The 26,309-nt window shown below is 42.6% G+C and overlaps 1 protein-coding gene across 3 annotated transcripts in view; it reads left to right on the plus strand.

Moving 5' to 3' along the window:
* The first annotated feature begins 3,163 nt into the window (after positions 1-3,163).
* The window catches only part of CREB5 (cAMP responsive element binding protein 5), a 398,990-nt gene continuing 375,844 nt past the window's right edge, over positions 3,164-26,309 (plus strand). For 2 of the 3 annotated variants that reach the window (XM_019443683.2, XM_019443686.2), the window contains exons 1-2: positions 3,164-3,289; positions 3,780-6,894. In XM_019443683.2, the coding sequence (XP_019299228.1) occupies positions 6,892-6,894 (3 nt within the window). In that variant the 5' untranslated portion in view covers positions 3,164-3,289; positions 3,780-6,891. The remainder of the gene's footprint in view (positions 3,290-3,779; positions 6,895-26,309) is intronic. The other variant, XM_019443684.2, reaches the window with a different exon arrangement.

The raw sequence follows: 26,309 nt of genomic DNA on the forward strand, positions 1-26,309 counted from the left end.
GTGAGATGAGATTCCTGGAGTGAGAATTTTCCAGAAGTAGAATTTTCCTACTGGAAAATTCTCAGGTTATGGCCACCACCAGCCAAAGTACCTTCCCCTAGAGATGCTCTTCATGGCTGCTTCTGGGAACTTCAGTTTCCATGGGACTTCGGCTCTGAGGGATCCTGGAGGAGAGTAGGTGAATATGAGCCATACAGGAATTTGAGTCTACAACATGAGGGCTCTATGGGTATGATTTGACAGATGAGAGCCTCTTTCGTACAGATGGTGCATACAGAGGTTAGTGTTGGGGTTGGGAGAAATATGGAGAAACAGGTTCTCTTTTCATTTATTTGCCCAAGTTTGTTAAAATCACCAAATGCCCTACTATCACGATATCAGCCACATTACTTTCATTAATACAAAATGAGAATGAGGACAAATACTTATATAGTATTTGTCCTGTGCCAAGCACAGCTCTTAACTTATGTGAGTTCCTAGAATTATCACCTTATTACATAGATGAGGAATTGCAGACCCAGAGGTTAGTTAAAACTCAAGTAGCAAAGCCATGGTTTGAACTCAGGCAGCCTGACATTAGAGACCAAAGTCAGAGAGACTATGTCTCTTCCTTAATTTACATTCAAAAAGTTTGTGTGCATGACTTAGATGGCAACAAAGATTTGAGATATATATACATACCCTATAATACAATGGATGGAAACATTTTGAATGAAATTGCTATCAGTTCAGCAGATGCTATGTTCACCACGAACAATATTATGAACAATATTGCTGATATTATGAGAAATTCTCTACCTACTGAGACCCAATATAGCTTAATGATTAGCAAGGTATTGGGGAAGTTATTGGAAAAGCTACCTGCGTATTCCTTTGTCAATCATGGCTCAGACGGGAGCATTGTTTACCTAGTGGAAGCATGTCAAACATGCAAGACCAGCAACCATTGTTAAAGATGAACAAATGATTTGGATCGTATTAGAAATTGATGAACTACTTGCATTAAAACTCATATGTATACGTGTGTGTGTGTGTGTGTGTGTGTGTGTGTATGCTTCTGTTTAGAGAATACTGAGAATTAAATGTTTTAAATTTATACGTTGATTAACTGCTTACAGGGGTTTAAGTATTTTATCACTTCATTTTTGCTTATTCAGTTCTCCATTTTATTCCTTTGGTCAACGGGGCAAAAAGATTAGCTCTCTGACTGAGCTCTGATATGTTAAGCTTTTCAAGCTTTGGTCTCAGGTTTGTTCCTTGTTTGGCTCACACTTCTTTGCTAGAGAAGTAGGTAGACTACCTGCTTTGGGTGGAAAAGGCTATCCTCATTATTGAGTGGGAAGGTGGGCAAGAAGGCTGTTCCTCAGTAGGCTATTTCTTTCTTCTGTAAACCCAGTGAATTGAGCTGTCATATTTAAAGTTTTATTGGTGAAGATTTCAAGTTAGGACTGGAGCCCTTCTTTTGCAGTTCCTTCGGGGTTACATGTGGAAAAGAACAAATAGAAAACTCAGTGATGAACTTTGAATAAGGCTGTAAGAAACAAAGAATCGCTGGTCCCTATGGTCTCAAGGAACACTGAAGGGCAGGGAGTTGTTTAAACACTTAAAAGCAGAAAGGAAATACAGACTCTTCGATTTAGGATACCAAAACCAGCTCAGAAAGTACTATGTGACGATCTGGGCAAAGTATTACAGTTTCTAGCCAGTCCAGTCATGATTCTCTGGCAAACTGCACAGTCATGGTTATGATGCACTGGGATAAGAGGCGCTATATAAATGTTAGATGTTACATAAATGTCAGAAATGATTATTGTTTGTTAATGGGGGCTAAACTGTTCCTAAGCAAAACTCTGACTCCCAGCCAACACGTCCGTAGCAGAGATTCTAACTACCAAATAACCCATGAGAACGGAATGCTCCCGTCCTGGTTCTAGAAAGGAGCCCAGCTGGGATCTGGGGTTTGAAAACAGGGGTTGTGGTGCCACTACTTACCCAACTAACTTCGGGCCAGGTACCTAGCTTCCTGGAGCCTGCCTTAGCTCACCTGTAAAATGGGGGATAAGAACACCTGTCCTACTTCTGCTTCCTGTGCTCAGTCCTTGTGAGAAGCAGGGGCGTTCGCATGGGTGCGAGTGCTTTGTGAAGGTGAGCCCCTGCAAGGATGACAGTGGTCATCTAGGATCGCTGGAATTTAGCCTGTACCTTACCTTTGAGTCCTAGTCACAAGGAGAAATCCGAATGGAAATGAAGCTGGAGATGGGGATGGTGACTGGCCACTGCTGAAAACGTCAGGCTCCCTCCCTCAACGGAGCTGTCAGGAAGATACTGCAGACCAGACGCCCGGATCCTGCATTCTAGCTCCGGCTCTGCCACTTGCCAGCCTGTGAGCTTGGGCGAGTTACAGAGGAGGCTCTGGAAGTGTTCGCTAAGGGCCCTTCCGGCTCTGACGTTGAGTCTAAATCAGGCTCATCACTTGGCTCTAGCTGTGATTCACCTTTCGCCTCCTGGAGAAACTATCTCCCCTCCAGCTTCTCAGACACACCAAGCAGGGGGCTTGGAAAGGGAGGGGGCTGTGTATTCCTTGTGAGGGTGCACAGTAAAGAAGTTATTCCCTTGGAGGTGAGGCGGCGTAGGGGATGGTGAAAAGGGGTGCCGAGTGAGTGTTCTGGGAAGCCAGGATTCAGGGAACACTCTAATGAGGTCACGACTGTCGCAGGCAAAAAGGAGGTGGACATCTGCTGGTGGGGGGAGGGGGCAGCGTTCTGCATTTGTGTTTGTAGAAAGTCTCTTCCCCGCACCCTTTGGCACCCCCTCAGCCCTCCACCCCCGTGTCCCATCCCCACATCTTTCAAACGCTACCAGGCCCTCCTTGGAGAGCCTGTGTCCGTGCCTCCTCCGTGGTCCTGTCTGAAATCGTGAGGATTGTTTCCAAGCTGACTCACACCACTAATGTCAGGGAGCCGTGTCACACGGCGCTGGGCTCTGCAAGCTGTTGCTTGCGCGGTCGCCGCCGCGGCCGCCGCTCCCCGGCGGGTGCACCAGGGTCCGCTCTTGGTGGGGGGGGCGGGGGCGAGGCGGGGCCAGGGCGGGGCCCACCCCCTTGGCGCGCCGGCCCCGCCCCTCCTCTCCCTCCCCCGCGGACCGCAATGATTTAGAAGTTCAGGAATCCCACGTGACGTCACCGGGGGGGTGATGTAATGCACTCTAAATAGAATGTATTGTAATCTTTGCTCAGTCCAACGTGGTCCCTTCACCCGGGCTCCGCTCTTGCCTTCTCCACACTTGTTTGGTAAGTTCCTAAAAATACGGCTCGGCCACTTCTGGGGCTTTTGCATTTAGCTACTTTTGTTGCACTTGCCGCGGGAGCCATCTCGGGAGCGTACTTGGTTTGCAGGGGTTGGTTCTCGGCAGCAGCCGCGAGATTACTTGGTCCAGTGGGCAGGTCACAGGGCAAGGCGTAGGGAAGATGCGATGCATTTTTTTTTTTTTTTTTTTTGGAGGGTGATCTGTGTTTGTAAACACTTTGGCGGACCAGAGGGAAGTCCGGCCCCAAATGCTGGTGGACTGTGGAATTCTGTTGTGTCCTGAGGCCACCCCAGAGACCCCACGCCGTGTCGGTTCTGGAGCGCGTCTCAGTGGCCGCCGCGCCGTGCGACTGGAGGGATGCTAACGTGGAGCGAGCGCCGTGTCTTCCCCGGCGTGGTGCGTGTGTGGGAACGCGCGTGTGTTTCCCTGACACGGGGAACAGTTATGAATCGGGGGTGTGTGTTTGCCTCCAGAGACCTGGCAAGGTGCGGAACCCTCCAGAAGTGCGGTCGAGCGGAGGCAGCGGCGGTGGCAGCGGAGACGGCGAGCCAGGAACCTCCCCCCGCGTCCCCAACTTCCCGGTGATGCGGCGGAACCCCCGGAGAAAGTTTGCAAACTTCCAGCGGGCGCGGCGAGGACGCCGGGTCACCTAGGGGGCGGGCGGGCGCGCGGGGCGCTCGCTCCCTCCCGGTGCCGAGCCTGCTGCTGCCACCTCTCCCGCAGGGCGGCCCGCCGCAGCTGGTGGGCGCGCGCGCCCGGGGAGGGGACGTGGCCCTTGAAGGGCACTTGGCTTTCGCCCCAGGCGCGGAAGGCTCGAGAGTGGCGCGGCTCTGTTCGCTTTCACTCCTGCAGTCGTCTCCTGCCTCCGTCCGGTTCTCGCTGGCATCATTACCTCTTCCCCGCCGCTGCCCCAAATGACAGCTCCGGGTTTTGCCGCGGCAGCGCGGTGGCAGTTCCCAGGACCCGGCGGCGGAGCCTTCCTCTCCTGCAGATTCTCCACGCAACCACTTAAACTTTTCATGAAGTTCTTAGAGGGGCAAAGAGGCGCGAAGGAACCAAGGACACGTTTTCTCCCGGCAGCTGCATCCCGCTTCTTCTTTGCCATAGAATTACTTCCTGGGGGAGGGAGTATCCGGTAGATAAAGCCCCAGACCTTGTCCACCCCCTCCCCAACTTTCCCTGAACGGGTGCCACCCCCCACTTGATGCTCGTTCAAGGCCAGGAACTGGAGTGGGTTGCTTGTAGGTTGCGTTGTCAGAGTCCTCAGAGTGTGTTCGATTTTTATTTTTCCCTCCCTCTCTGACATGTGTCAAGTGAATAAAGGCTGGATACAGGTCCATTACGTCATTCTGCAGGCCAGTAAGTGTTTGATTAACAGCTTCAGATACTCAAGAGTTCGGGGTTTAGAAATGCTGACAAAGCAACTCTGCTTTTCCAACCCCCCCCCCCCCCCACCTCCCCCAGCAGACTCGTACAGTCGCCCATTCCCTGGGCATCTTTATTGCCCTCTCCTCCGGTACCCCTCCTTCTCTACCCCCTCCCCCGCCCACACCGTTATCACTCTGGCTCCGCCTCTGCCTTCTATTGCTTTCCCCGGGGCGATCACTGTCCCCAGAGTGCAGTAAGAGCTTCTGGGGTCTGAAGGGAGCACAGTACCTGATCACCGCACACGCAATCTGCCCCTTTCTATTATTTAAGGAAGGCACCAGCGAGCCCTCTTCTCCAAGGCGCGACTTCTCTGTCCTGATAGAAAAGGCATCTCAAGAAATGTTTAGAGTCGTTAGGATAATACTACGTCCCTGTGGTGACTTAGGAAAACCACACACCCACTGCAAATAAAGTACTTAATTTTACATAGTGCCTTCCTCCAACCGTTTAGCGGAAGAGGGAAGGCCAAGAAGTGAGGGTGCTGACTAAATCAAATTTAGCTGAACGAATCAAGAGTTAAACGTTTCGTTTACAAAGCGAGGGAATGTGAGTCACTGAACCCAAAGTACCTCACAATAAATTGGTGGATGCTTTTCTTTCTCTTAACCTTAAGTTTCTATATTTGAAGAGGAAATCTAAATACATAAGTCACTGAATTGAGTCAGAATCTTAGTATCTGGCAGTTGAAGTCAAAACACTGTGTGTGACGCGTTTAAGGGATAAAAGTAAAAAGAACTGGTAGTGGGGGAGGGTGTGTGTGTGTGTGTGTGTGTGTGTGTGTGTAAGCAGCAGAAATCAAATAAAAAGATCTCCTGACAGAGTTTTGGATTGAGCGGGGCAGAGGATCTGGGTGCCCTCTGATTTGAAGTTGGCGGAAGCTAAATTGAGGAACATTTATATTCTGAGTATGTGGGAATTTCTTGAAGAACACACATGTTTTATTATAATCAGATCTACTTTCTTCAAGCAGCCATGCTGCGGGGAAGGCAGTTGTGAAACTTGTGTCTGGGGTTTAATTGACACCCTTCCCCAAGTTTGCGGCCGTATTTATTATTTATTCACCTCTAGAGATGAAATAGTATAACCCCTGCAGAATACATGTGCATCTAAAATGTGAAACTTCTTGTTTGTGATGTATAGACCTCAAGGAAAAAATGACCCGGGTCACCAGCACTGGAGAGTGTGATTAATGATCAGTGATTTAGTGATCAGTGATTAGTGGTTTTATTCAAACTGTTACCTCTGACCAGAAGCACACATCAGAGGATTAACAGGCTCTTTAGATAAATGCTCATTAGTGGAAGGGGAAAAGCAAAGATAATAGGCATGCACCCAGGGACAACTTTCGAAGAAAATCATTCCCCGTCTTCAGAATAATAAGCTCTATTAACAGAAAGCCCTTTTAATTTAAAACTTGCTTTTATCTTGTAAATCAAAGTTAGATGTAAAAGTTTGTAGTGCCATTATAACCTAAATTTTCCCATATCCACTCGATGTGGATTATCTCAGTAGCGATATTTTTTTTTTTATTTAAATAAACAATTGGACCTTCAGAACAGCTGAACCCTGACAAGTTCTTAACTCCCAGGGTTTGAAGGTGTCCGTCCCCCCTTCTAGAATGGAGAGTGCGACTTGCTAGCTAGATGGCGCACTGTTATTTGGTGTTGTGTGCGGTGGGGCGCAGGAGTCGCAAGGAGCAAGTAGCTGCTTGCGCGGGGTTCTTCCACACTTCCAACAAAGTTGATTCTGTGTAGGCTTGGAGGCTAGACAGTTCTACAAGTTTTTAGTCACATTTTCCATGTCAGTCAAATCGGGGGAGTTCAAGGCTACTGGAAAAATTAGTCTCATTACTAAAAGAAACTTAGCGAACGAGGGAGGAAAGGAGGTACCGGAGGCCAGGAGGTACCCCTGGATTGCAGAAGTGATTGTAAAATAGCAGACCTGCCTCTCCTCCTCCTCCTCCTCCTCTTCTTCTTCTTCTTTTTGACTAAGAGCTAGTTTCACAATCTGTGGTCTGATATTCTGAGGCAAATCCTCAAAGCTTTATTTTCTTCCTAATCTTGCTGGTGAAAAAGAAGTTACTAGAAAGAAAGGAAGAAAAAAACCTGATTTGGTGACTGCAGGAAGCAACACGTTGCTGATTTTATTCTACAGATAATGGTAAGATGATGTTTCTTATGCTTATGAAGCAGAAAGGAACTTTGCAGTTGGTTAAATGAGGCCGATCCTGTATCTTCATAGATGAAATTCAGAAATGGAATTCTTACTTCACACTGAATTTTAATATTGCCTTTGTCAGTTTCCTGGGACTTGGTATAGCATTTTGTGTGGAAGGTGTGTGTGTGTGTGTGTGTGTGTGTGCGTGCGTGTGCATGTGTGTGTGTGTGTGTGTGAATAAGACCATTATTTCCTGGGTAAAATAATGTTCATGAGAATGTGAACTGCAGTAGGTTCTAACTGCTATGAAGCATGTTAAATAATGTGTCAGGTAAAAATTCCTTTTTCCATGGGCCTTCATGAATCACTTTAATAAGTACTTACGTTTTAATAAGGAAGGCGTTTTTAAAAAAGAAACCTAAAAATGGAAATAAAACAAAACAAAAAAACATTTCCCACATACAAACCTAGATATGTATTCCCTTTGAAATAGGATGCTGTTGATTGAATATCAACTATTATGCTATTACTTTAGTTTTAAAACTTAAAAAGAAAATAATAGGACTCGCTTGTGCTTCCCTGTAAATGTCCTCATTTTCCTTCCCTATAAATGTCCTCATTTTCCTTTGCTTGTAGCATTTCATATAAACCTGTTATTTTAAAATCCTAACTGATGCGTAACAACTTGTATTTTTCAACTTGACTGAGGATAAGCATGTTTGCTCAATTGATATATCTTCAAGCTGTTTCTGAATGTAAATTGCTGATATCCATAAACTGCCTGTCAATAAAAAGTCAGTTGTGACCCTATATAGTTTCTACATAAGTAGAGAGTTTATTAGAACGTTCCCATAAAAGCATGGAAACTCCTCTGTGACACTGCAGCTTTTATTTGAATAGGAGGTTAATTGAATGGTAGTTTGCCAGAGAGACTTTTCCTGTATAGCTTTTCAATTACAGTAGATTGAAGATTTTCATACAACTAACTGTCAGGTTCCCACACCTGCAGATTCAAAACCAATTAATCATGGACTTTCCTTGCTATTTGTACCAATGTCAAGTCCCTGGTCTCCTGATTTCTTACTAATTTGCCTTTTAGCAACGGTACATCACTGTCCTATAGTATTTCCTTAGCATTGGAGTTAATTTCTTATTAAGCTGAAAATTGTTCTGTGGGAAGGTGATGTTTGCTGTATCCTCAAGACGTGAACTTTGTAGTCGGTTTTCTTCTGCTTGCGTGGTTAGATTAAAATTGGGGATCTGAGTGGACTTATTATGTTTGTCATCTTTTTTTTTCCTTCTTCACTTCAAAGCAGTGCTGTTAGTCACAAAATTAATGTGATCATGGCTGGTGTTTCCCATCTATACGCTTCTTTTGCTTCTTACAAATTGGATTTCTACAGCAATTTAAGATCTTTTTTTAGAGGCAGCTTTCTTGGATGAAGATGGAACAATGATCTCAGTCAATTCATTATCTTGTCCAGTTTGACTACCAGCTGTATTATGGGAATCTACCAATGCTTTTTATAAATTAGTGTTTAAAAATTTAAATCTAGTACTATCTCTCTGAATGCTATTTAAGAACATTATGCAGTTGAGATAAGGTAATAAACTGGGAGGCAATAGCCTTAAACATTTAAGTGTAAGAAAGAAGCACTTTTGGATATGCTAAGCAGACTTAAAGAACTTTTGTGTATCGCTATTTGTAAACTAAATAAGCTATCTGTTTTGTGACATTGATTTAAATAGAAACCCTGACACTTTAAAAATGACATCATGTTTAATGTTTTCCCTAAATAGTTCTTGCACTTTGTAATTAGGAAAAGATCGGCAATTCGTGATTTTGAGGATCCATTAGTATTCCATTGTTGGGAATCACAAATCATGGATTTAACATAAGAGAAACAGAGAGAGAGAGGGCTTTTATAAATTTTCAGGTAGTGATAACAGTACGCCAGAAACAAGAGTAAAATTTTTGAAGCTCACCTTGAGACTCTGGGACCTTCAAAATAAAATTTAGAAAGTTTGGATAAATGTCTGAATGCATGTTGTTTTGGCATTCTTGTGTTTCTTTCCTTGAAGCTCACACTGTTGCTTCTTTAGGTGTTCTGAGAAATTGATCAGAATCAACTTAACACTTTAAAAACACATAGTGTAGTTGCTTCCTTCTCTTTCTTCAAGGTTTACATTTCTAATCTCCACCCAAAAATGAACCAGGATTGAAAACTTCCATGTTGGCATTTGGCTTGAACTAACCTTGGAGAGTAAGAATGCCTTCTGGACCAAGGATGCTGATGGTGAGATAGAAAGGCTTGTTGTGGCATATAGAGAGCTGGAGCTGGGGAGGCCTTCTCACTGACAGACCAACCTCATCACTCCTCCGGGGAGAACCTAAGGCCTGGTCCCTGGGCTCACCGAAGCCCAGAGCTAGAGAGTACCAAACCGAGCCTACAAGCGGAGTCCCTGCCTCCGGGCCGAGTTCTCTTTCCATGAGCCAGGCCGCCATAAATACCCTGGTCATGAATGAAACATTACCTATGGCTTTGGATACTGTGCTCTTTTTAAGCCTTTTGATCCGTAACCTTTCAAAGACAACTTTTTTTTTTTAATCAGATATTTTGAATGAATGCCCTGACTGTAAAAACTGTAGTTTCTATTCTGTTTATTCTGCTAGATCTGTAACGTTAATTTTTTTTTCACATTGACCTCCTTATTGGAAAACCATTCTTCTCATTTCACCGTTATTATTAAACATGCCCTGTTAAACTATACCCTCCCGATTTGATTTGAGACTAAAAACCAGGCAGAACTTAAAGATGGTCTAAAAGACCATTTTAGAATAAGGCAGTCACTTTTGTCACTTCCTTTTTTTCTTTATCACCTTTGAAGAAGGGATCCGAGCAATTATTTAAAGTTAAATAATCTTTCTTTCTGTCGAATAGAGCAACGAGTGCTATTTTCATTCTGGCAGATGTACTTTTGCCCAGAACCTCTCTCTAGTATATTATCTTTCCAGGTTGGTCTATACGAGAGTATTTGGAGGTGAATATTACATCAGAAGTGAGTTGCGTCTAGAAGTATGCTCTTTGAGGTTTCACTGGCAAAACTTGACTAATCACAGCTAATAGAAATCACGCATGCAACATAGGGGGCTCCAGAGCACCACACATCTGATTTAAGATGACATTTAGGTTATGCTGTATTTAGGATGGGGAACAAGAATATCTCAATAGAAATCTTGAATGCATCTACTGTATGTGTTATTTGGCTTGACCCGTAGGTTTCCTTTCCAGCTCTTTGCATGAACACTTTATATCAGAATTCAGGTCTCTTTTATTCTTTTATTACACTGAGGAGCCCCTGTGTTGCATGATTCCTCAAATACAACACTTTTCAGCCAATTTTATGCAATTCTCTCTGCTGGCTTCCCAAGGGGGAAAACCACATGCAACAAAAAACATCTTTGTTTTTGCTTGAATTAGCTGATTATAAGAAGAAATACATTTAGCTCCATTTGCCAGGCCTGGTAGGGGCCTATCACTTTATCAAAACAAGATCTTCTTCTCTTAAGTAAGCAACGATGCTGTTTGGCCTCTGAATGACCAGGTACTGATCTGTGCACCAGAGGATAGAAGGCATTGAGGATCAAATCTGTTTCCACCAGGGTACCTAGGCATGCTGTGGCATACCATTATGAACAGCCTGATTTGCCTTCCTGCAATGACAGCCTTGTCCAGAAAAACACTGCCTTCTGGGAGGAAAGACAATATGCTCAATTCTCAAACTGCTCAGTTTTGAGCAGGGACTGACGGCTGTGTTGAAGATGGCTTTCAGAATGCCGGTTATTTATTAAACTACCACATGGTAATGGTAAGACCTTCCCAAGCTAGGGCTCAACTATCTACATCTTAAAAGCCTTAATGGTCCATTCTCTGCATTTTTCTTATGCTAATGTTTTTCTAGATTTATTTTTAAGTATCCATTCTGGTGACTCTGCTTTCAGAGTAACCCTGCAATACCAGGTCACAAGTGTGTAGAATGGGAGAGGGAACATTTTTCCATAAGGGAAGTAGATTTTAATATCAAATCTTAGAAGAAATAATTAGCAAGACAAAAGCGAGAAAGATTTGAAATCTGATGGATGGCTCAAAGGCCCTGCCATAACTCTGCCAAACAGTATGGTTTATGGCAACAGGAAAAGCCTGACACTGGAAGAGGGAATCCCCTAAGTGCTGCCTTCAATTCATTATGCTTCTCTGCCTCAGTTTCTCTGTTTGTGAGAAAAGAGTATTAGTTTTGACCAGCTCTGTCCAACAGTGGGAACCATAAATACAAGCCACCTATGTAATTAAAATGTTCTAGTAGCCACATTGAAGAGGCAGAAAGAAACAGGACATTTTTAAAAATTCATTTATATATTTTGAGAGAGAGTGCACACACACGTGCGCAGGGGAGGTTGGGTGGGGGGCAGGGGTGGGGGCAGAGCTAAGCAGGCTCCACGCTGAGCACAGAGCCCTACTCTGGCTAGAGCTTACCACTGCGATATCACGACCTGAGCTGATATCAAAGAGTTGGCCCTTTAACCGACTGAGCCACCCAGGCGCCCCAAGAAACAGTTAATTTTTTAATAACATTTAATTTGATCCAGTGTATCTGAGATATTATCATTTCAGCGCATAATCAATATGAAAATGTCGATGAGATATTTTGCGCTTTTGTTGTTGCTACTGGTACTGAATCTTTGAAATCTGGTTATTGGTCACACCTCTCAGTTCAGACCAGTCACAGTTCAAGTGCTCTGCAGGCACATGTCATCAAGTGACAATGGTGTCAGGCAATGCGAATCTGGACTTTGCTTCAATGGTTCTTCATCTGGCAGCCCAACAGAACCACCCGTGGAGTTTATAAAAAAAAATGCCGATACCTATTCCCCACCCCCGATTCTGATTTGATTGGTTTTGGTGGGGGGGGGGGGGGCTGGGCCTTTGTATTTTTTAAAAGCTCCCAAAGTGGTTTCTAAAGTGTGGCCAGGTTTGGGACCTGCAATTCTATCTGATCTCCACGGTGTCTTTTGTTCTCATATTCTATGATCTATTGACGGAAAGGGACTGCAGTAAGGCATTCAGAGTTTGAGATTAACCAGTAGTTGTTGTAGGCACGCGACAAAACATATTTAAGGAGATACAATCAATAAAAATTAAAACGTCCAGGGGCGCCTGGCTGGCTCAGTCAGTTGGGCGTCCGACTTCGGCTCAGGTCGTGGTCTCACAGCTCCTGAGTTTGAACCCTGCATCGGGCTCTGCGCTGACAGCTCAGAGCCTGGAGCCTGTTTTGGATTCTGTGTCTCTGTCTGTCTCTGTCTCTCTCTCCCCCTCCCCCACTCATGCTCTGTCTCTGTCTCTCTCTCTCTCAAAAATAAACACATTAAGGGTTTATTAACCCTTAATGTTTATTAATGCGCCTGGCTGGCTCAGTCAGTTGGGCGTCCGACTTCAGCCAGGTCACGATCTCGCGGTCCGTGAGTTCGAGCCCCACGTCAGGCTCTGGGCTGATGGCTCGGAGCATGGAGCCTGTTTCCGATTCTGTGTCTCCCTCTCTCTCTGCCCCTCCCCCGTTCATGCTCTGTCTCTCTCTGTCCCAAAAATAAAATAAAAAATGTTGGAAAAAAAAAAAAATTTAAAAAAAAAAAAAAAAAAAGAAAAAAAAAAATAAACACATTAAAACGTACAGATTGAATAATTTAGAAGAGGATTCTTTGAGCCACAGATGAACTCAGTTTTGTATGAGTTTCAAATATCTTAAATGGTTATCTTTCCCCAAAATATTACGATTGGGTTTGCATGCAGCCTCTTAGAAATCCTCCATTTTGGAGAAGGCCAAGATCACCGCATTTCAGTGGTTTTGCTAGCTTACTTCTTTGTCTCAGTTACTACTCTCCTTTAGCTCTTTCTGGAGGGAGAATCTTACTTCGTTTGAGGCAGCTGGGTCCCCTTGTGTTTTCCTCTAAGCTTTTAAATAAGCTTTGTGTCATTGCAGAGACCAAACTTGCCCTTTGCTCACGTCAAGAAGTTAGTAACAGTTCTTTCTAGTTGCCATCCTTTAAAGTATTAGAAGAATCAGTATTTCCCAAGGCACATCAGCGTGTTCTCTTTTGATAAATGTTTAACGGCGTGTCAGTTTGTGCATTCACTAAGGGACGCAAAGAACCCCAAATTAAAAACAATGATTTCCACACTCCTCACCCATCTTCTTTCCAAGTCAACAACGAGTATTGTTTGTGGAGGGGAGGAGAGATCTCAGGGACGGTCTCTTGTGACTTGGTGCTGCTGAAAACCTCTGCATTCCCGAATTCGTGAGTCATTCCACCCCAAACCTCTCTCCTTATCCCCTGCATAGCAGTGTGTTTCCAAGTACGTGTCTATGTGGCCACGTGCTTTTTAAACACGACTTACAACCATTTTTGGTACAAACTGGCGCGTTTCCTCTACATTTTGTGATGATAATATTTGTGTTTTCTGTCAGGTCATTCATCAGGAAAATTTTACCCTCCTTTCATTAGAAGAAACTGAAGGATTGACAAGGCGGGGCATCGTGTTCATTCATTAGAAGGGGGTGAGGCAAGCACTCCCATTTATTAGTACCTAAAGATAAGCACTGTTCTGGGTGGTTTCCAGGTGGCGACTTGCCAATTGTGTGTATGATTGCATTTGTCTTTGAGTTTACAAATAACTTTATTTTTTTTTCCTGATGCTTTTGCATGCGTTACTTGTACTTAAATGATTTCTCTGCTAATAACTTTTGCTTCCCAGCTCCAGGCTGCGTGTACCTGGACTGATTAACAAATACATTTAGGTATATCAGCCTCTTCACATGAGACCTATTCTGAAAGTTGCACGGAGGCCTCTGTTACAAACCCGTGTTTTTAGTGGTATCTAGGGAAACTTTCTCTAAGGCTAATTTGTGATTGACTTTTGAGGACTTTGTGGAAGGACGGTGAGATTAAAGATGTGAGTTGTTCAACTCTTTTGGGGATTGAAAGTAAAGGGTTTTGGGTATTCATTCACTAAGCAAGACAGATAGCTCCTGAATTATCTTGAGTAAAACATTTTAGCTCTTGTTTTACCAGTGTACTGTCTTCACACTTGGCCTGAGTCATCTGCTTTTGGGTATTTGGCATTTGTTTTCTCCCAGTAATGACTGGGGTTGGACTTAACCATGTGCAGTTTCTGTCTGCACCTCTAGGTCTTTCATGCATGAAATACATCCGTGATTAATAGTGCAATCTGTGACTAGTGCCAGGGAGGGGTTATTTTGGATCTTTTTCTAGGCATTCTACTAACGTGAAAACAACTCTAATATCCACACATATATGTGGTTATGGTGGTCAAGCTTGTATGTAAATAAAAACCTCTGCCAGGGCGGACCAGGAGGTGATTATCGTCTTTCTTGGGATGCCCATGGATAAATTGTTCCTCTTTTGAGCAAGTATCTATTGGTCACATTGATCTAGACACACGCATTGTTGATTAAAAGGTATCGCGAGGTTAAAAAAAAAAATTGAAACCATATTTAAGACACTCCTCTTTTCTAATATGGCCTGTCCCAGCACACGCTGTTTACAATTTCATCTTCCAGCTTTTGCAAAGCCAGATGACTAACGACCACCATTCTTAATGCCGTGCCGGTGGACGTCATCGCAGATGACGGTGCACAGAGTTTTGGCACCATGAAGAAGCATGTAATTTGAAATTGCGCTTTTTGTTAAATACCCATGCTAATCTCCCAATCATTCAAAACATTAACAAAACAAAACAAAACAAAACAAAACAAAACAAAACAGTGATGTCTGCTCATTGAATGGAGGCAGCACTGGCAAAGATGTACCTTTTTTTTTTGTTTGTTTTGTTTTTTCATGTGCCTTAGAAGCACTCACAGAAATCAGGGAGACAAAAACTGCATGTCATTATTTGACATGCCCTTTGGAAGGGACATCCTTAAGACAGACAGGTTAACCCTTTAACCCAAGGGTCATTTTTACTCTTTCGAGGAAATGTGCCTTTTTCCCCCCCCGTAAAGCACAACAACTACAGTATCTTTAAAAGGAAGGTTGCACATGGGATGCTGTATCTTTTATTAACATTTAGCAGATATTTTAGGAGGGTCTATGTAGGAAGCCTTATGTTCCTTTACACGGTTTTTAGTTATTTAATGTTTGTTTCAAAAAAATAGGGGATTCTGGGGATTGGTTGCATAACAGTGTAAGTGTTACTGCCACTACGGAATGATACACTTAAAAATAGTTAATAGTAAATTCTTTGTTGTGTGTACTTTAACACAATTAAAAAAAGGGGGGGGAGGGATAGGGTTTGCATGTACCCATTCTCCAGATGGAGAAATAGAACGCGTGGACCACTTATTCAAAGTTAGGTGTAGCAGCTTTAGTGCCTCAGTGGGAAGAGCAAAAATTTAAAGAGGACTCATGTGTTTCTGATCGATGCAGCGAGGTGACACGTGTGTAATGTGATTCTAATACATAGGATAATCCAGGGAAGACAACAGCTAGTCACATAGCCCTAAATGCCTTTTTTTTTTTTTTTTTTTTTTTTTTTTTTTTGGAGACTGGCTTGCATCTTGATGGGCCCTATGTATAGAAAGCCGTGTCATTTCATTTGAAAACCACACCATTTGGGATTATTTGAAGGTCTCTGTATTGACTTGGTTGCCTTTCTCAGTGCAAGGATCTGCTCAAATGAAAAGAGATAGACTTGTAGTTTATGTAAGGGCGTATAAGCCCACACTTCCCTCCCTCCGTCCCTGGCTTCCTTCCTCCCTTCCTCTCTCTTTCCATTTTACCCTTCCTTTATTAGATATTTACCGAGAACTGGGGATACGTGATCAAAACCAGACAGAGTCCCTCTCTTCCCAGAACTTACCCGTAGGACAGACACCAAAAAGGTCTCTGCGATAGAGTATTGTGAGCATGCAAGCCTGGAGGCAAGAAGCCCAGTCAGGGGGCTAGTGTGGTTGTCCAGGCAAGAGGCGATTGTGGCTTAGCTACAATGGTGCCAGATTTAAAAACCATTGAAGAGAAAGGATCAATATGACTAGGGGATTGATTTCTGGAAGATGAGGGGAGGGAAGAGTCCCTACTCATCCTAAGGAGAGAGGGAGCCTGGCGGGATAAGATTGACGTGGTATGGAAGCCTGGATTGTCCTTTGTGGCAGCAGAGGACTGGAGGGTTTCTGCCTTGGACTTGAGTCCGAGTCCTTGATGGAGAGCAGAAAATAGCTGTGACTAGACATTCCAAGAGCAACTGTAACTACAAACAGTAGCACAGTTGGTCATTGGGTTATAGGCAGTGCAGTTTTGATAATTTATATCAGAGAGTAGCCTCTCCGAAGAGAAAGGCAGCCACCTCCCAAAGCAACCACAGCTGAGGCCCCAGCAGGCTCCAGTGCACAGCTACACATGTTTGTTTCCTACGGCCGCTGTTAACAAAGCACCACAGACCGAGTGGCTTTCAGAAATTTATTTTCGAGAATTCCAAAGTCACGGTGTCAGTAGGGTTGGTTCCTTTTGAGGGCTGTGAGGGGAAATGTTTCGAAGTGTCTCAGTTCGGCTCATAGATGGATGTGTTCTTTTTTGGATCTCTTCACATCATCTTCCTCCTGTGCCCTTCTGTCTCTGTGTGTGAATTTCTCCTTTTTATAAGGACACCAGTCCTATTGGATTAGGGCCCACTCTAAGGACCTCATTTTAACTTGATTACCTCTGTAAAGAGTTTATTTCCAAATAAGATCACATTTCAGGGTACTGGAGATTTGGGGGGAGCACAGTTCAACTTGTAATAGTAGGTAAACCTATCAAGAAGGCAGCACCCAGGGCAGGTAGTAGTGGGACCCTACGGGAGCCGGTAGCTTTGGAGTGACATGGCTCATAACCAGACATTTTTTAGCACATGTTAAGCATAAACGTCTGATGGGTCCCCAGAAAAGCTTGGAACAAGTCTTTGGAGTTGAGGGTACATACATTACCAGGTATGGACAAAGCCAGCAAAACAAGGCTATGCTTTGAAATAGATATATACATATTGCCCCGATTACTGAATTCTCTAATACAGGCATTGTCCTTCGTTTGGCCTTGAATTTGTCTTCCCAGCTTGTGAAAGAGCAACACCAAGTTTTAACATTGAAAACAAAGAATTAAATATAATTAGTTTGTCACCCTGACAGGTTTAACAATCACTGTTTTGATGTGGTAATATTTACTTATAAGAACAATAGCCACCAGTTCCCATACACAACACACACACAGACACACACACAGACACACACACACACACACACATACACACACACACACACCACAGGTTGAACATAGATGTTTCTATCAGGGCAAAAAAAAATTAAGCTTTTATAGTTGTTGATGAATAATTTATGCCTATGTGCTACCTCTGTTTTACGCAGTGAAAGCACAAAAGACAAAATTCTGTGTTTTAAAAATATGTCATAATAAATAACAATCCAGTTAAAATGGGCAAAGGGTCTGAATTAGCCGTTCTACAAAGAAGATATGCAGATGACCAATAAGCATACAAAAGGGATGTTCAACATCACTAGTTACTAGAAAATGCAAATCAAGACCCTAGTGAGTTGCCTCTTCCTACTCTGCAGGATAACTATAATAAAAAAGACACACAATAACAAGTTTTGATTAGGAAGTGGAGAAGTTGGAACTTCCATACATTGTTGGTGGGATCGTCTAATGGCATAGCCACTTTGGAAAACAATTTGGCAGCTCCTTAAAAAGTTAAATATAAGCCTGTGACCTAGCAATTCCATTCCTAGGTCTACACCTAAGAGAAATGAAAATATATGTCCATACAATAACTTGTACATGAATGTTCATAGCAGTGCTATTCACAATAGCCAAAATATGGAAATAACCCAAAGTCCATCAACTGATGAATGAATAAATAAGTTGGTCTATGCGTATATTGGCAAATTATGTTTATAAAAAGAAATACTGACCTTTGCTACAGTATTCATGAACCGTAAAAACATTATGCTAAGAAAAAGTGTCGGACAGAAAGGACTGCATATTGTATGATTCCACATATATGAAAGGTCCAGAATAGCCAAATCCAGGGAGGGAGAAGGTAGATTAGTGGTTGCTAGGGCTGAAGGTGGGGCTGGGGACTTGGGAACCACTAAGGGATGTGTGGTTTCTTCCTGAGATGATGAAAATGTTTTAAAATTGACTGTGGTGCTTTTTGCACAAATCTGTGAATATTCTCAGGCTATTGGAATTATACACTTCAAGCGGGTGAATTACGTGGTATAGAAATTGTATGTCAAGAATGCTGTTAAAAAATGTAACACATCATAGAGAAAAATATAGGATGCTAAATTTAATTAGGTTATATGCCAAATAGAATATTTTGATCTAATAACTTCTCTACATATTTGGGATGAACATACCAAGAGGAGCAGTGGAGAAAGGTTGATAGGAGCATTGCAGATCTTCGAAGTAGGAATGGTCAACGACTGAAAATCTTACAGCATACTCCATGTGTCTCCAGCCCATACCTCTCTTCTGGGCCAGGAGCCCTAATTTCTGGGTTCACCCTGGCCATTTCCTCCTAGATGGACTGCTCCTGCTCCTTAAATTTCTGATTGTTCCAACAGGAACTAATCTTCGTCGCATTTCTTCTTCTGACACATCCATTTCAGCAGAGGCCACTGTTGTCCTCTGGGTCCTCAGCTTGAACCTTCATGACAGTTGCTGACTTCTCCTTTTCCCTTGGCCATCGCAAACATGTCATTGCCAAGTCTTCCAGACCCCATTGAACAATGTCCTGTGATTTTTGTTGTTCTGCCTGTCTCTTTCTCATTCACTTCCTTCTCGGAACCGAGAATTAAGGGGAACAGAATTATTTATCGAGTCTTTATTGAGCCTGCTGTTTTCACCTACTATGTCAGCCTTCATAACAAAGCTACCCAGGAGCCGGACTTACCCCTTTTTATAGATAAGGAAAGTGAGGCTCAGAGGCTAAGGGACAAACCAATCAACATGATAAAGGAAATGTGACCTATAAATGGAGGAATTGGGGTTTAGAACTGTTTTATCTCGTCCCTGAGCTCAGACTCTTTCCATTGTGACTATGAAATAAATCTTTCTACCCTATGGCTCTGAATGTGTCATTTCTCTGCTCAAGAGCCTTCACCTTCTGTTTTACCTGTCCCCGCCTGCCAGGCCAACCCCAGCCAGCATCCCTATATGTATACCCCATATTAAAACCAGATCCATAATAAACTCTCATTTGTGTTAAGTGCCTCTCTGCCTTGTTGAGACTCTCCCCTTCCCTGGGACATCCGTACTTATCCAGCACACCCCTTCCCTGCAACACCTCACCTGATGCCTATGCAAATACTCATCTCCTGATCCCCCCAAATAAAAAGTAAATGCATAATCAGTTCCATAGTATTTTCTTAAAATGTTTCTTATGATTAAAAAATATCTTCTATTATAGTTATTTTCATATTTGTCATAGATTCCTTCTCTTGGCTTATAAGCTCCATAACAGCAAGAATTGACTCTTGATCAGTTTTGATTTCCCTCATTGAACCTAGCATATAGTCCTTACGCAGAGTAGGTAATTAATCTTGAGTGAATTCATTATAGGGATACTAGAATATTGTTCTCTTTTGTGAATTTCCTATGACCAGAGGGAGATATTTGTTTGTTGTTGTTGTTGTTGTTGTTTTGATGCACAGAGAGAGAGACAGAGAGAGCACAAGCAGGGGAGGGGAAGAGGGAGGGGTAAAGAGAATCTTAAGCAGACTCCAAGCCCGGCATGGAGCCCAAGGTGGAGCTTGATCTCACGTGAGATGAACACAAATCAAGAGGCGGATATTCAACCAACTGAGCCACCCAGGTGCCCCAGAGGGAGATATATGATGTCTGGTGAGGTGAGTGTTCCTGGGAAGACCAGCCTAGGGAGCTTCTTTAGGTATATGGATAGATGTCCCTACAGCATAAAAAACTGTTGTCATTATATTTCAGAACTTCCAACATGGAGTGAGATGAGTAAATCACAGAGAATGTCACAACCCTAAGGAATCATTGGTTTTTCATTTTTACATTCCTTTCCATACCCGGTCCAGATAGCAATTTTTAAATAGTTTTAATCAGAACATAGACATGTTTTAAAATACTGCTTCCTTCACTTAAAACTATACCACAGGCATTCCTTCATATTGCTACATAGTTTTCAAAATGATGATTATGTGTCATATTCCATTGCGTTGCTATACCATAATTTCTTAACCATCCCCTATCGTTTGACATTTAAGTTTGTTGTGGATTTTTTATTATTATTACCAAAAAAAACCACACATGCCGAGTCTTTTGGCAAGAGAAATATATACTCTGAAGACCTTAATCTCCTTCATCGTATGCTGGCTGAAAAAAAACCCTTCCTTTAGGCTTGAGTTTGGACAAAAATGTGTCGGAGCTGAAGCTGGTCTTGGACACCCTCACCCTCACTTCTATCCCTCTTATTTCTGCCCCTCTTCCTCTTAGCACATTCTGTTCCACTGCAGTGCCTGTCACAGGAACTCAAGCCTTCCCTCCTCCCCAGACACTGATCTGTCTTCCACAAACACTGCCCTTCTTGTCCCTCCACCTAGCCACATTCTCTCTTCTTCTCTTGCTTCTCAAATCTTGGTAAGATGTGAACCTATTTCCTGGGAATTTGTCATTTTATTACAAAAAGACTTCTGGAGATGACCGTGTGGTAGCCCAATGAAGTGCATCATTAAAAGTGTGCCTTTGCTCTCTTTAGCTAGAACTCTTCCAACAGACAAAATGTCTATACAAGTAGGTAAATATATAATGCATTATATAGTAGTAGCAAGTGCTAAAAGGAAAGATTAGACTGGATGGGTGGTACTCTGTGCTCTTTTCTCCTTCAGGTGGGGTAGTCAGGGAAGGCCTTTCTGAGAAGGTGACATGTGAGTAGAGAGGCTGGAGGGAGGGGTCCTTCCTGCAGAGGTCCGGAGAAGGCACTTTACAGGCAAAGGGATCTGCTCGTGCAAGGGGCCTGGTGTGTTCCAGGGGCTGCAAGGAAGGATGCAGACACGAAGATGGTGAGGAAGGAGTGGGATGTGATGGGTGGGCTTGCAGACCATGCTGTGAACATTGGATGCTAATCTTAGCGACAAAGGAAGCCACCGGGGAGTTTTGAGAAGAGAATCCATCACTTCTAAAGACCTCCTCTGTAGCTGAAGAGTGGACTTGTAGAGGGGAGGGTGGCAGCAGAGACGTGTTAGGAGGCAAGAGACCATGGCAGCTTGGACTAGATGATCGTGGGCGCTGAGAAGGCATTTGGCTTAGTTTGGAGGTAAAGCTGAAAGGGCTTGCTGACAGATTGGGGGTGGGGGTCAGGGAGATATCAGGGAGGATGCTAAAATTCTTGACCTGAGGCATTGGGAGGATGGAGTTGCATCGGCTGAGATGGGGAAGATGGCCTGTGGAACAGGTTTGGTGGTGAGAAGTGGAACTCAACAGGGAGCCTGTTATGTGTGAGATCTCCAGTAATACGGGATGTGGAGTCTGGTGTTCTGGGAAGGAGGTTGGGCTACAGCTGTAGAGTCAGGAGCACAGTCTTGGCATCAGATAGGCCCGCCTCATCTCACAGCACACAGCCCCTCACTCAGGGGACCCCAACCACCCTGGAGTTTCAGATCCTCGAAAGCACTAAGCCCTTCTCAGCTACAGGGCCTTTGCATATGCTGTCCTTTTGCCTAGACCGTTCCTGCCAAGATGACAGTTGCTTTTCCTTGGCTCCCTAATCTATATTAGGGTTCCCTTGTAAATATTCCTGCTACCCTGAACCTTTCCTTCCTAGCATTTATCAATTTTCAGATTTGTATTTCTGTAAGTGATTTTTAATTTTTTTAAATTGGGAAATCCATTATGTCCCACTAGAATCTGGATTCTTCTCATGCATGTTTAGTTTATTACCATTTTCTCAACATCTAGCCCTGGCACATAGCAGACACTTCTTCGATATTTGCTGAATGAATGGATGTCTGTTATTAATTTATTACTTTATACATGATATATTATAGTTCCTCTATTTGTAAACATACAATTTCATGAGTAATCACACCTAATGATTTTCTTATCTTCTTAAAACATAGCTAATTGGTTATTTAATGGCTCCCTGTTTTTTTGTTTGTTTGTTTGTTTTTTGGGATGCGTGCGTGTGTGAGTGTGTGTGTGTGTGTGTGTGTGTGTGTGTGTGTGAAAACACTTAGTAGATAATAGGAAGGAGTAGGCTGTGGTTAGATTGAATGATCGGTGGCCTGTGAAACTTTCAAAAGAAGAGGAATTTAAGGCTTATATAAACTTCCTAATCAAAATCCCTCTACCTCCCGTTTCCCTGTCAGCAGCTCTGTTGCATTTCTGTGGACACCTGTATCTAACATTGCCTGAGGTTATTTTATAGTGACCTTTGACAAGACCTATTCCTACTTGCCATGTGCATTGCCATGTTTATGGGGTGGGGGCAGACAAGGGTGGCAGGGGAGGGGTGGGAATGTGGTGGGGGATGAGAGGATCTGAGCTGGCTGATGACCTCCTTTGATGACTTAGAAAAGGTCTGTTGTCTCCAGCCTGCTTGGGAAGATTATAGGAAATGATATGTGAGAGCAGAGATTTGATTTCCTGAGAAAGGGTTGTTTGGTCATAAAAGAGCTCTAGGTCTTTGTCTTTGACAGTGTAGAACTGTATGGAAAACAGGATTAAATTAGAGAATGATCTCTTTACTGTCTTTGAGAAAAGGTGCTCATGTTGTTTGAGAAACACATATACCGGTTCCATAAATACATATGTGTGTTACACTGGTCTATATAGAAATTGATTGAGGGATGTCTGGGTGGTTCAGTCAGTTAAGTGTCCGACTTTGCCTCAGGTCATGATCTCATGGCTGGTGAGTTTGAGCCTTGCATCAGGCTCAGTGCCGACAGCTCAGAGCCTGGAGCCTGCTTCGGATTCTGTGCCCCCCTCTTCTCTCTGCCCCTCCCCTGTTCATGCTGTGTCTCTCAAAAATAAAAATAAGCATTAAAAAATTAAAAAAAAAAAGAAATTAATTAATTGATGTGTATGTCATTGAAACAAGGTCACCATCTGTAGAGATAACATTGTGAAGCATTTGCTCAACAAATATGTGTTGAAGATTTGCAGTGTTTCCTATTATCTATATGGAGTGAGGCTCTGGGGAAGCGTGGTGAACAAGAGAGAGAGGTCTTTGCCTTCGTGGAGGTCATAAAATCCTCTGAATCTCAGTTCCCTCATCTGTAAGATGGAGATTGTAATAATACTTTCTTCATAGCCTTTGCGAGAGGAGTAAATGGCCATGAATGTGAAAACACGATTAGATTTAAAAATGGTATGTAAACTATGAATGGCTGTTATGATCGATGTCCCGAAAATAGTTATTATTTCCTCTGGGACTAAATCCTGATTAATTATTTCTAGTTTTGAATATCCTCCAACCCTACACAACCTAAGATTTTATTCTTATAATTTAGGGAGCTACAATTTTCTTTCACTATAGTCCTAACAAAAAGAAAGAAGATGTGAGGTATGTAGTTTGGGTTATAAACAGTTGTGTTAGTTAGCTATTTCTGTGTAACAAATTGGGGCCCCTCCTCAGCATATATTTATTAACTCAGAGTTTCTATGGGTCAGGAGTCTGGTTATTCCTTAGCTGGGTCTCCTGGCTCAGAGTTTCTCTCAAGGCTGTAATCAAGATGTTGGCCAGAGCCACAGTCATGTTGAGCCTCATCTCAGAGAAGATCTGTTTCTAAACTCACATGGCTCTTGCAGGCCTCAGAAGTTCCACACCAAGCTCATTACATGGCTGTTGGCTGTTTATCTGGCCAAGAGTAAGCAAGGGTTCTAAGAGGGAGAAAGTGAGAAATGACAGCCTTTTTTTCTAATCTTATCTCAGAAGTGGCATCCCATCACATTTGCCATATTCTGTTCATTAGAAGCAAATCACTAGGCCCAGCCTGGACTCAGGAGAGGAGATTACACACGTGTATATTAGAAGACTGGGATCATTAGGGGACATGTCAGAGACTGCCTCCTCCACAGTACTTGTAAATGACACTTTGAGTTAATGCTGTATTTATGGCATTGATAATGTTACACCATTTGAAATGAAAGACATAGAGGAAAAAAGCACCACCATCCCCCTAAGAAACAATAGTTAGGGCAGACAAGGGAAGGTGATGTTAGAGCCTTCTAGATTTTGACTTGTAACCAATAAAGAATCCTGGTTCGTTCTTTTGCTTTTGGCACTGGCTCAGGCTTGGATATTTAGAACCTCTCAGTTTTTCAGGAAAGCATTTGAAAGGCACTTTCCAAATATTGGTGGTAAACCAAGATCAGTCTTTCCTAAGCAAGAGTACCAGATTAAAAATACGTTAATTTAAATTCGTCATTTCACAGGATTGGTATCTCATCCATTCACTTGATTACCCTTAACCTACACTTGGAAAACAAAGCTGATTCCATCATTTGGAGATTAAGGGGGAGGACATTACAGGTATAGAGGAAACCTAGTGTTATGGGAATAAGCTTGCCATGGTTGAGAAAAAGGAAAAAAGATCAGTGTAGCCCAAGTGTAGCGGGCAAGGGGGCAAATGCTATGCGATGACATTGGACGTGAGGTGTGGCGAACCAGGTTAGGGGTTTCAATTTCATCTAAATGCAGTGGAGGGAGAGTCATTGCACAGTTTACGTGACTACAAACAGTGATGAGTTATTATTATTTTTTTTAGTGATTCTAATTCCAAGTTACTGCATCTAGTTGTTTTGGGGAGAGATATTCTGAAATCTGTTAGCTAAAACGGTGCTTGGGCAAAGATGAAACAAACACCGAAACTTTGTGAAAGGATGTTATAATTATGTAATGTGTTTAATGGAGTTGAAGACTTGTGTATTTCTACCAGCCAATGGCAAAGGCAGTGTGGTGGATGCATTTGGAATGAGGTCCTCAAAGCATAGGGATTCCTGGTATTACATTAGTTCATGCGACAGGACTTAAATTCATTCAGAAAAACATCCAGTGTAGGAGTCTTTGGCATATTCTGTGCATATTTTCTCAAACAAGCAGCCATCATTTTTCTGTTGTGTCATTTATGGCTGTTGCCTCTATGCAGTCCTATGGCTCTTTTCTAAGCCAGCAAGCACCCAGGCAACTTGGCAGTGTCTTCTAGGATTTTAATATTAGAGCACACCATTTAAAATAGTGGTCTTGGTAGCTTCTCTTTCCTCTAAATTCCCCCTGAAAGCTGACCTTGCAAGAAAAACACCCCAGAGAGGAACACAGGAGAATCTATTTTTCCTGAAAGAGTAGCTAGGAAGGGAAGGTTCCAGAGTTTTAACCTGGGGAATCAACCAGTCCTAAAATCTCCTTGCTGGTATGTTCCTTTCTGAGTCAAGATGAATTTTAGCAGGCTTGCACAAACATGTTTAAGAAAATGTTAATTATATCTAGTTTAAGGATTCCCTTACTTTTCTTTTTAAAAATTTTAAAGAGAACTTTATTGTTTCCTCATCTTTAAAACTCGTAGAAAATACAGAAGCATATAAAGACGGAAATTCTAACCAAAGATAATCACTGTTGGTGATTTGATGTATAGTCTTTGTGTAATCTATGTCTTTATCCATCCATATCATCTAGTTATAATTCATAGAGTATTTGCAGATTTGTGTTTGGATTTTTTTCTGTTTAACTTATTTTGTGAACATTTCCCCGAAGTCATGATTTATTTTTTGAAAATATGATTTTAATGATGGTATAATCTTCTCTTTGTTTTAATTTACTTAAGCTATTCTGCTTATGATTAGATGCAGTCTGTTTTGAAATTTTCCCTGGAAATAAATAATATTGTGGTGAACCTTCCCACACACAAACCTTTGTCTGCATCTCTCATTTTTCCAGGGGAATTATTCCAACAAGTGGCTTTTGATACATCCTATTAAATTGCTTTCAAAGCTTGTCCCAATCGCCTCATCATCATCAAGACTATGCAGAGAGCCTATCAAACTTGACCTTTAACCAAGATTTGGATAGTCATTAAAAAAGAAATATTTGCCAATTTATTAGGCAAAAATTATTTTAATTTACTTTTATTTGATTAAAAGGAACATTGAACATTATTTCCATTTATTTGCAGGCAATTTGTCAATTGCCTGTTCATGTCTGTCTGTGCCTTTGGGCATTTATCTTTCAGAGTATTAATGTTTAAGATGCTGAAATTTACACGTTTTAATAGGGGAAGGATATGCACCCTTTATCCTTAAAACTTAGAGGCACAAACATAGCATCCAGCCATAT

The sequence above is a fragment of the Panthera pardus genome, unplaced genomic scaffold (genome assembly GCF_024362965.1).
Source record: "Panthera pardus isolate Hobbes unplaced genomic scaffold, ASM2436296v1 HiC_scaffold_8, whole genome shotgun sequence".
Classification (NCBI taxonomy): Eukaryota; Metazoa; Chordata; class Mammalia; order Carnivora; family Felidae; genus Panthera; species Panthera pardus.